General features: G+C 27.6%; 1 protein-coding gene across 1 annotated transcript; it reads right to left on the reverse strand.

Annotated features, from left to right (window-relative positions):
* Positions 1-8,632: 8,632 nt before the first annotated feature.
* On the reverse strand, positions 8,633-9,557 carry LOC135927080 (transmembrane protein 267-like). The gene is made up of 3 exons (XM_065463017.1): positions 9,428-9,557; positions 9,215-9,366; positions 8,633-9,163 (listed from the first exon to the last, which is right to left on the reverse strand). Exons 1-3 carry the CDS (start codon positions 9,555-9,557, stop codon positions 8,696-8,698), a joined length of 750 nt encoding a protein of 249 aa, XP_065319089.1. The 3' UTR covers positions 8,633-8,695.
* Positions 9,558-12,565: the final 3,008 nt, after the last annotated feature.

Consider the following 12,565-nt stretch of genomic DNA (forward strand, 5'->3'; position numbering starts at 1 on the left):
TTATTAAATTTTTAAATAGATTTATATGAAATTCGAGATAATTTGTGCTTGCAATATTTTAATAAATAATTGTGTTCTAGCATATTTTTGAATTAATATATTATGATTAGAATAGAAAGAGACATAATATGATCATGATAAAGAATCCATGAATCAGGAATATGTGTAGTTTATCTTTTAATTCTTTATTTTTATTATTCTTGATCTATTATATTCTCCTTCATATTCTAATAATAATGTGTATATATTGCTGAAAAGGTAGGCAGGGAGTTCTAAAAAAATATATTTTACTGAATTTGAAATTTTGCAATTTCACAATCTCTATTGAGTTAATTATTTATAACTTGATAGAATATGTTGCATTTTTGCGTCATTATGCAAATCTTATTATTTAGATCCCCGTCTATGTAAATGAGAAAAAAACGCGTGATATTTGTAGATTTTTTCATACTTTAACAGTTTTAACAAGTGGGATATAGAACTTTTTATTTTTCGCTTGGGAAACTATGTAAATGTTGATTAAAGAAAAGGGATATATAATGGAGAAATTATGATGCGAAAATGATTATTTTTGTTAACTAAAATTTAAATTTTTACTTTTTAATTTTTTACTTTTTAATTTTTTACTTTTATTTTTCTTATATTAATTTTATTTTTTATTTTGATTATGTTTTTCACTTTGTATTTGATTATAGTTATTTATTTAATAAAGATTAATAATTCAGATTTTAGTATATATATTTCTTATTTTTATTTTTTTAGGTTCCAACTTTTCTCAATAATCAAAAACTCTCAATTGTGACAAAATATAATGTATGAATGAAATTAATTACAATTTATGCTATACAACACCTTAGTAGATATTTTTTTTTTATAAAATACTACAAGTATACAAATTCTCGAATTCCATTATTAAAAAAATTAATAACACTCGATTCATAATATATAATATACACCTTTCCGAATTCTAAAAAGTGTTTAGGCTAAAATATCTTAGAAATGTCCAAACATATGAAATATCATTTGCTTTCAAATTGTATTAAAAAAAGAGAAAACTCAATATTCTTAAGAAAAAAATATATATGAGTTCTTTAATAATATTTACATTTTTTCGACCGAGTATTTAGCAGTAAATGATTTATCATGTAGTTAGTCAAGGAGCGATAGTTATTGCCAAATGATTATGCGGTTAACCGAGCTATATTTAGTACCGATTTACTACAGTGACGAAATTTGGGGTTAACTAGGGAAGCATATAACATTTTATTATTTTTTTTTCATGAAAACCAAACCCATAACAAAAAATATTAAGATTTAATAAAATGTGGCGGAATTCGTCTTCATTTTTTAAGGAAAATTCTCGAGAAATTAAAATGATCAGTTTTAAAACTTCTTTAAATAGATTGGTTAATCGATAAAAAATAAATTTTTTACTCATTTTAGAAATATTTAAATCCTCACTCTCTGAACAGGCCGTTGTTGTAGCCAAAGATAGGATAATATTTTTCAAGTTTTGTAAAGTTAGTATTGATCCCCCTTCCCTTTTTGAGAAAGTCGTAAGAAAATTTCTTTTTTAAACGTAAAATTACACGATAACTCTCGACATTCTCCAATTTATAGTTTAAATTACTAGAAAGATATCGGTTATGATTAGTGTCGTTAATTGGCTAGATTTGATTCGATAAAAAACGGCTAACTCAAAATTATAGCCGGGAATATATTGCCCTATGCATTGAGATTTCCCCAATAGATGTTCCATCCTATGTGCCATCTATGAGCCAAAATCTTTAGGCTTGCATATAATATTTTTCTTGAGAAAATATTAAGTTATAAGCTGTTAATAAAATAGGCAACGTAGTGTTTTCTTTAAATGAAAACCCCCCTATTGGGGTTGAGTTTTAAAAGAGCGACACGATTAAGATTTCAGCAAAAAAAAATAATATTATGCAAGCTTTGGAGAGATTTGGAGCAAATGGGTGTCCAAACTTTCTCTGTCATCTATCAGCAAAATCTCCTGGCTCACATAATATAATTTTGGGTTGAAATCATGTGATCGGGCCGCATATAAAACTCGACCCGATATGGGGCTTTTTTAACAACGGTTTTTACTCGCGTGTATTTTTTAGAGTTAATTTTTTTTTTTAAACATAGTAAAGAATAGTATTTTTTATTTTATAACGTAGCATAATTAATTCTGTTTAAGAAAAATTAGAAGGGAAGCAATGCTTCTTGCACTCTTTAGCCCAAGCGAATTTAATAATAAATAATTTATTATGTATTTTAGCGAGGAGATATTTTCGCCCGCGCGATAAATCTCCACCCGAGTGCCTATATAAAACTGCGAGAATGTGAAATTTTTTTTAAAACTTATCGTTTAAAAGATTATTTTAAAAATTCCATTTAATGGTAAACTTAGTTTAAAAAGATGATTTATAATTCTTTGGATAAAATATAAAATTTAAGCTAATGACCAAGTAATCAGTGCTGTAAAGCAACGTCGTTATACTTTTCTTTCTTTCTTTGTATTTATTGAGTTTTTTAGAAAAAGGAGCGCCATTCGTTACTTGTTTCAAAAAGTAAGTGTTAAACGAGTTACTTTTTGGAGTAACGGTAACGCAAAACATATCAACCATCAAAGTCTTCATGTTTATTTTTGTACTTACTAAATTTTTGTTGTCGAATTTTGTACAATCAAAATAGTTAATCTGATTGATTATTGAATCCATTCAAGGTATGTTATTCTCTAATATTATAATTTAATTTTATAAAGATAATTATTTCCTCCGATGAAGCAGATTTAACTTCCCTGGCCCCAGTTCGGAATTAGCTTTTACCCAAATAAAGGAAATTAACGGCACGTAAGTTACAACCATTGTAAGGATAATTAAGTGACCTAATTTAACTATTTCAACCTCGATATCCCAGAAATCTTAATCCGAAAATAACCTTTGCCAAAATCCAAATACAAATTCAGATAAAGATTTTTTTTTTTAAAATGATGAGGATCGAGAACGAATTTTTTGTGAAGATGATCCGATAATATCTTTTGCCAATAAAGATCATTTCTATAAATATTCCCCAATTAAAATTTTCATTTATTAAATATAATAATACAACCCTACCATGCTCCGCGCAAGTTGAACACATGTTTAGCAAGGTATATTGAGCAAGCACTAAGCGCTCTTGTTTACCTGATCAAAATTTATACAATATCAATTGTTTATTAAGTTTAAATAAAAAAAAAATTATTACAAAAATGAAATTTATCTTATAAAATTTTTATTTTTGTGAATCTATGGGAGAAGAAAATTTTTTTTACAATATATAATATATAGCATTTTTTTTAAACGAGTTACTTTTTTGAAAAGTAACGTTTACAACACTAAATAATTCGTTGTTAAAATACTTGTTTTTTTTTGAATAAAGGAAAATTAAATTTAAATACGAGATATATCATTTATTATTATCTCTATTTACAACAGGTGGTGTAGTAGCGAAGGTTCCTATTTTTAGAAGAAATATACGAGGAAAAAAATGAATAACTATACCTAAACCTAGTGTTGTTAAACGGTTCGTTTTATGCTTAGACCTTTGTTCCTTATATGAGCAAAATCTTCAGGCTTACGTAGTATTTTTCTAGATGAAGTATTTAGTTAGCCGTATTTAAAAATAGGCTCAAAACGAGCCGTTTTAACAACAACTACCTAAGCCTATATAATATGCGATAAAAGCACAGAATAAATTATATAAAATTTTTTTAAAAACGATTAATGGTGTTTTTAAATAATTATTATCATTTTTTTTAATAGATTATTATCATTTTTTTTTAATAGGTTTTAACCTTTATCAAAAATAAAACATATTTTTTTAAAAAATCACGATGAATTTATTATAGATTTTTTTTTATACAAAAAAACATTAATTAACGTTTATTTTGAAGTGCAATATTAACGACATTTATGTGCCTTCTGTCTCTTCTTGGTAGGAAATTAAAGTTATTAATAATAAATAATAGGAATGATCGATTTTAAGTTTAATAAATAAAAGATATTCTTGATTCATTATTGGAGAAGTTACCCCATGAGCGAGAAAATGACAATGCATCGTTCCTAGACGTCCATAATATGATAAAATGGGAGATGAATGGATTTCCATAAACAATCCCCTCTACCTGATAACGATATAGATTTCCACAAGATCCGCTAGGTGAAATCTGTCATAACTATCCGGAAATAAGTGAATAGAGTGGAAATTAATGACTCAGATTCGATTCAAATTATCATCCTACGATAAATATCCTTTCCCAAAAAATAATTTATTCCCCCCGGGTATGAGACATCCATATGTTATTTCGTTTTTATTTTACCATTCCTTATAAGTTGTTTACCGGATATAATCAGGATTCTCCAGAATATCATTATTTTACGATCGGAAGACAACGGTATATTAATCATCATAATTCGGTTTCTAATAATCATAATTCCACATATCACCTGGCTCGAGGCATCTAATTAATAATTCGTTACGGAAGATAATTACATGCGGCGTGGTAAATATAATCCCTAATATATCGATGGAAGAGTCAAATATTCAGCAATATAAGATAAATCTTCACTCCCAACCCAGTGGCATTAGGCCGTGTCCATGCTGGAGGGCTAATATAGATGGAGTAAATATCGATAATCAATTTTCACATATTATTGACAGCATTTTGGGATGGGATTTCTTAAAAAGAATGGTTACAATAATATTGAATTCAGGAATATAATTAACGAGTATGCTGCCCATAAATTTATCGAAACAAAATCAGAAAATAACACCAGTATAGTTATTACGAATACTACTAATATAGCAACCTCCGTCAGCCACTTTAAAAAAAAGAGTAATACACAAATACTACCTTTAATAAGAGTAACAGTGATAGCTAATATAAATTAGGCGGTAATGTAATGGATACTATTATTTAACTTACTCAAATTATAAAATGTTAAACAGATAAATAATAATAAAGTGTATCTCATGAGGATTAATTATAAATACACTAGTTTCTAGCACAAATAATAGGGATGCTAATAGTTAAAATTCATTCTAACAAAATACTGATTATGTTAAACAGGACTTTTACTGTGGATGTGATAATCAATGGAGATCGGATCTGAACTTCAGTGAACATCTGTACATAGATTTCGGATTTCCTAGAAAACACAATCAACGGACCTACAAAATTTATCAGGAAAAAGAATTGATCTAAACAATATTTTTGAAGCCGCTATAAGGTACATTTTTAATTTATTTATCTTTGGGTTTTGAAAAAGGAACTGAAAATGTTTTAAAAAATTTCTAGAAATAAATTTTTTTGGATTAGGAGAAAGATTTTATAAGATTGACACTTCGTTTTTTTAAGGGGGGGGGGGGTTTGGAAAGAGGGGACATGTCAAGAATTTTAAAATCTATATTTAAAAAAAATAGAATATAATTTTATGTGTTATAAGGTTAAGTTGTATACCAACTTTACAAGCCTTTATATTTAGAATAGTTTAATGTGTTTTAAAAGCCTAAATTGTCAGAAAATTTTATGTATGAAATCGTTAAGCTAGGATTTATTAAAAAAAAATTAACATAGAAAGTAAGGATTGTTATAATAATATATTTCAGAGACCCGAAGGCCCGGCCCGTGTTAAATATAAGCGGGCCGGGCCGTATATTTTTAAAACCAAATATTTGAAATTGTCATTATTAGCTATAAAAAATCAAAAATAAATAAAATATATTTTTAAAAAATTCGGGACGGGCCTGAAATTTTTTTTCATAAAAAAAAAAAGCCGGCCCGAGCTTGAAAATATAAAACCCGGGCCGGGCAGTGCATTTATTTAATTTGCCAACTTTTTAGCCGGCTAAAAAAATTGGCTAATATCACGAGGGGCATTTAAAACTTTTATTTTTTATCATCAATAAATCCCCTCATCACATTTATTGCGAGATCCACCTCGATCTTGAGTTGCAAACAAAGTCATTTAATTTGTTCGTTCCCCACAATAAATGTAAGTGTTTACTGGTCAGTTATCTTCCTAGTCCTACAAATATTCCATTTAAGATTAGATAGCTAAAAAGATATACTGTGTAATTTAATATAGTATTTTAATTAATAAAGCTAATTAAAATTATCACCCATTAACCTATTTATCATAATGTCTCTTAAGGCAGTAATTAATTGATGTTGATACGCCTTCTGTTACTAATAATCAAAGTTTATTTATTTCTGTATAAAAGACGTTTTTACAATTTCTTTACCTCCTTGAGCTATTTTTATATGTGCTTATTTTAGAAATATTAAATAAACACTCATTTAGAAATTTAATGAGATTTAGAATTCACCAGGCAAACGACCCCTTTATTAATTTTTCAGCTTTAGGTAAACTGATTATTCTTACCTGAAACCTTAAAAATAGATTGGATAATTTAAATAGAACATCATACATTAAGGCGAGATCTGATCACCACTTCCTAATCGGGTGGATAACCCTTTAAATTTTGCACTGTTGCCAGAATTTGTGTGGGTATACAAGAGTTATTCTAAATTTCCTTAACAGTATGAAGACTGCTAGACACCCATCTTACATCATGTACCCATCCAATCTTCAGTAAATGAATGCTAAATTCATATGCTATTTGATCCAACGCCTTTTGATTTTTGATAGATTGGCTACATAAATAAACCTTATATTGTGTCAATCAAGGCTTTTAAAACACCGGTTACACATTTTTGCATTGGACACCCCTAATTCTAAAAGGCGATTTAAACAATGACTGGGTATGATTGGTTGGATATAGTGTACAAATCGCTTTGCTACTCCAGACTTATTCCCTGTCATGACATATCCAATATTTTAAGAAAATCTAGGGAATTTAACAAGATCCAATAGGGTAAGGACAATCCCCTCTAGATATTTTGATTCCAGTTTATTGGTCTAGAAATAAAAAAAAGATAGGTTCATCAAAAGTCGACCCTAATATAGATTTTAGATAAAAGACTAAAAAAAATTCCTAAAAGAGTGTAAAAAAAATGGACTTTAAAAAAGAAAAGAAGTAAATAATTAAAAAAAAAGGTATGGGTTCATTCAAGGGAGGAATGAATGCTAAGAAAGTTAAATAAACAGATCTCTAAAGAGATCCTGTCTCCTCTCATGGATGTCAGGTGTCTAGTTATCCTTTTTGAAGCTTTTAATTAATTAGAAAACCTAGCCCCAAAAGATTCCCAAGGTGTTAGTAACTATGGGTATGAAAATTGCAATTTGAAGTATTTTTTTAAAGTTTCGGCATGGGGCAGGGCAAAGTGTGAATTATTTGATTTAGCTGAGATCAATACAAATATAATCCCAGAACAGGCAAAAGCCTTCACACGTAGGTCTTAAAGGAATTACATCTGGTCTTTTCATTCTATCATTAAGAAAACTAACTGGTTTGAAGGGTTAGCCTTTTTGGAAGCTTGTATTATGTCATTGATAGTTTGTGTGGTGGAGTTGATGTCAGCAGGAATATTTGCAATGTAGTGGGTGATGCCCTTTACTGCCTATTATTTTACAAGTTAACACAATTAGATGTTTAAGCCTAGATGGAGTGCGACAGAAATCCTAAGTTGTTCTGATGAGAAGAGCAATCCAAGGTTCGAGCTGAGTTAATACCTCGAGTAATTCATAGGCAGTTTTAAAAAAAATCTTGGTGTGTTGACTTGGTGATCATTCATAAGGAAGTAATCAATGTGTGGATGATTTGTTTAATATTAGATGGTAGTAGGTTTTCGTCCCAGAGGACTAGAGTTAGGTCATCATTTGGGATGAGCAGTTGAGAGATTGAGGAGGTTTTGTAGCCAAGCAGAAGTTAAAATTAAGAAGTGATTTTTAGATAATAAATTGTAAGTTCATGTGAGGATAGAAGATCCTCATTTTTGAAAATTGGTGAGGAATTCATGGCATAGAGAATCTTAGGAATGTTGAAGAAGTTTTTTTAGTAAGAAAAAGGCTTGGTAAACAAAAAGGGACTTTAATAAGAGTGTAAGGTTGTTGAGGGAATTATTTAAATAGGTGTCAATAACCCCTATTTAAGGAAAGATTTAAATAGCAATGACCCCCTTCTAAAGAAGAGCCTAGATGGGTGAAATCATTTATAGGTAGTCTAGAAGTGAGGAAAAATGGATGAACAAATATCACACTGAAGATGTTTAAAAAAAGACGCAAACTTAACTTTGATTGGATATATAAATATGAAGTCTATCAGATTGGTTATTGTCTTGATAAGCAATATCAGATTGGTATTGGCCAAAAGATCAGTACAGCCATAATTTTTTTTAAATTATAAACAATTTAGTTTAGAATTTTTTTTGAAAAGCAGATATTTTAAAATATAAATCCCCTCCCTCCATCCCATCAATGATTAGAAGTTATGTTTATCTCAATATTTTAAATAAAGTTTTACAAGGAGGTGTATAATAATATTAAAATATGTATGTAGTCTAGTAAATAAAATAAGTTTTTTTTATTAATTGATAAATTAAATTAATAATATAAATTTGTAATCTTTAGAATTTATTTACTAATATGGTATATATACATTTATATAAAAATTTACTATAATATTGATTTGACGTCTTTAAAATTAATATATAAATAATGGCAAGTGATATTCAAATTAATTTCATTTATATCAAATGTATGGGCTTGTATTTACTATTTTGGGAAATGCCTGATAAGTGACTTTGTTGAATAAATAAGAATGAATATATTTTTACACTTAATGCCAAGCAGGGTGGAATAAATATCAATAATGTAATATATAAAAAATAAGGGAGAGGATTGGTGTTTAAAAAGAAAAAATGACGTTGATGATTATTTAAATTAAAATTTCGACATAAAAAAAATTTAAAGGTTAAACCTCTTCTTATAGCATCCCGTATGTGATGTGTAGCCATGGCAATAATTAAACAAGGAATTAAAAATTCAATTGCATTACATAATAAATATAAAATCCCATAATTTTTGGGCAACAATTTGGGCATAAATTTTAACCACTTTAATAATATAAATAATAAAATAGCTATAAAAGGAATGAGTGCTGAATTGTGCAAAAATGGCCGGCCATATAAATCTTGTCGATAATCCAGCACTGTCTATATAGTAAATAAAATTTTATGAGTTATTTTATTTATATATATATATACTTTTATATTAAAGGATTTGGCGCAAATGAAATGGTCAATATCGATTATGCAAGAAAAGAAAGCACATAACAATGCTTCCATGATCAATGAAAAAGACCATATTTCATGTAGGTGAGATTCTGCTTCACGATAATATATCCATGAAAAAAAAGCTAAGTTCATATAATATAGAAAAAAAAATTATTAACACATATTTAAATTAATGTTATTTACCTATGATTCCATGTGTTAAATTATCAAAAATAGCAAATATGTATTTATTTTTTTTCGATATTACATCACAATTAATCAATATATCTGGAAATACACATGCGATTAATAAATAAAAAGCAATCAAAATCATGTTTTATTACAATAAAATAATATGTAACCTAATTAAAAAAGTTTTGAAAAGGTAATGCCCCTGTTTGAGGAATAGGTGGGCCTACGTGTGAAAGTGTTAAATAGTTTTACTACTTTTCTTTTAAAATTAAATGGTTTTAAAAAAAAGCTATAATAAAGTAATATGAATGAATTTTTCACGAACATTATTATCATATATTAGCATATATAATCTGATGACAAATCAAACGCACATTACGATCTAATATCGAAGGCCCAAATGGTGTTGTTAAACAGTCCTATTTTGGGTCAATATTACGAAAGCCTAGAGGTTTTGTTTATATATGATAGAAATGGTTGGATCTCTATTTGTCAAATTTTGAGGCTTACTTAGTGTTATTTTGACTAAAATCTTAATTGAGATGTTTTTAAAAATCGACTCAAATCGGACAATTTACCAATACCACAATCTAGGATCTGACAGATTGACTAAAACCAATTAGGAAGAAGAAAAGGGTATATTTTGAACTACACTCTTGTCTCTTCATTCTTATCAAATAAAATCGAATCCAACACAGAATTAAGAAAAATATAAATAAAAACGAACTAACGATATTTATTTCTATAATTTATCACCTATCTATAAACACTTTTATACCTTTGTAATAGATATATGCATCACAATTCCCAACTCATTAAATTGCATATCGCTTCAATCTAACTATGTGTAGCTTTCTCGATCGTTGAGATTTCTGCCTTGATGTGGTCTCCATTGGGGATATTATTGAAACGTATCCAGTCCTCTCAAATTCTTACTTTCTATTTCACAGCTTTCTTTTTTTCTAGGTAGAATTATTACTTCTTTTTTCTTTTAGCATCAACTATACTATATTAGTTTCTAATGTCTGTAGATACTTATTCGGATTCAATGTTATTAATACCTCATAAATTAAAATGACCGATATAATGTAATTTATTATATTAACACATTGAGATAAAAGACTAGAGGCTTCGAATGAATCATGGGTAAAAAACCTCTGAATTAAGAAATCTATTAGAAAAGTATAATAATACCTCACCAATAGCCTCAAAATTCTTGTAAATGATATGAGATGTTTCTAAATGACTCGCCCTTCTCGTAACGGTCTTTTAAGCGTATTGTCTGTATATTTACAGGATATGTTAAAAAGCCTAAAAAATATTACAATGCATTAGATAATATAAAAAATTAGAAATAATACCAATATTATTATATCAATTTTGAATCACAAGATGCATGTGGTTGTAGCAATGAATATAAGGACTATTTCCTTAATTGTTTAACATCTTCCGGTAGACATAACATTTGCACGTCATATGCTAACTTATTATATTTGATGATTTAATATTTAATTCTTTAATTGCTTTAAAATACAATTATTATACTTTCAGAGAATGACATTGTAAATTAATGATTCCTAGATAATTTTCTTGGATTACTCCATAAATAATATAATGAATAATTGGGCTCGGGTTTTCAAAACTAATATTGTTAAACGGCAAGAATTAGTTCAATTTTTAAAAACGACTCTATTATATTTTAGCCTAAATTTATGCAAGTGAAGATTTTGCTCATATATAATAGGAAGGTTGGACATTTATTTGATAAATCTCGCGGCTTACCTACTATTATTTTGGCTAAAATCATAATGCCGTTTTTTAAAATCCACCCGAATCGAGGTGTTTAGCATCACTATTTAAAAATTGTTTATCAATTTGCATAAATTAAATAAATAATATTTTTTTTTAAATATGTTGTATTTTCATTTAGATTTAATTGTTAATGATGAATTAAAATTTAATAATTATAACTTTTTTAAAATTTGGGGTCCAAAAATATTTTCAAAAGGTCGGATTTAGGGGCCTTGTGCTCTTGATACAAAAAATTGGAAGGAATGGTGAGTTTTTCCACCCTAGGATAGGCATAGTTCTTAGTTATATTATTAATAAATTTTTCATTCACTCTATTTTTAAAACTGTCATTATTACTATTGTAATAATTAAAATTCCCATTTTATCTCATATGTAGTTTTAATTAATGGTATCTTCTGTGATTAATTTCATTATTCTATTCTATTTTATCCCCCCCCCCTCTTCTAACAATATCCTGACCACACCAATGATTCCGATGCATAATTCTAGAGTTAAATATGGTTGCTATAGGCATAAAAACTACTTCACCTACTTTTTTATTGAGTTATATTTACTGCTTCAATATTCTTTTGTACTCATTGGTTCTTCTTTTATTTATTTTTATCATTAGAGTGGTTGAATCATTATCTTTGCACATTATGTTACAGTGATTGGGTTTTCATATTTATTGTTATAACTAAATTTCACTCGTCGCCATAAAAAAATCGAATGCATCTGTATTTTTATAAAATGAATAAATGCATATTTAATCATTAAGTTAAATTATGGGAGATGATAGATTTATTATTTAGACGCTTTTTCCTAATCGCTAAAAATTTAAATTCACATTAAAAAGAAAATTGAAATGTAGTTTTAAATTATAAATTACCTCAATAATTCTTTGGTTTATTTCTAAGCCTTGCCGATAAATCCTGGATGTGAAAACTTAAAAAAAATTTTTTTTTTAAATATAATCACATTAAATGCAGCCTAACCATAAAGGTGCTTTATATTTCTAAACACGAAGAGCTTTTGTTCAAATGCTTCATTGCACAGGTGAGAAATCCTTCAAGTGATAGGTGGGGGGAGACCCCAATTTAGAAAACAATATTTATTAAAATCAAATTAATTTGTATCTTTCATATTTTAAAAATATATTAAATAAACTATAAGTCAATGATTATAACTATTATTTTAATATAATAAAAATGTGACAGGTTTTAAAATGTTACAATATTTAAAAAAAATATATAAATAAAAGTAATGATGTAGAAATGTTTATCTAATCAAATATTAATATAACTTTTAATTAATAAAAACCATGTATAAAAAAATTATTTATGGTTAATATATCAATGC

The sequence above is a fragment of the Gordionus sp. m RMFG-2023 genome, chromosome 3 (genome assembly GCF_954871325.1).
Source record: "Gordionus sp. m RMFG-2023 chromosome 3, tfGorSpeb1-WG-v2, whole genome shotgun sequence".
Lineage (NCBI taxonomy): Eukaryota > Metazoa > Nematomorpha > Gordioida > Chordodea > Parachordodidae > Gordionus > Gordionus sp. m RMFG-2023.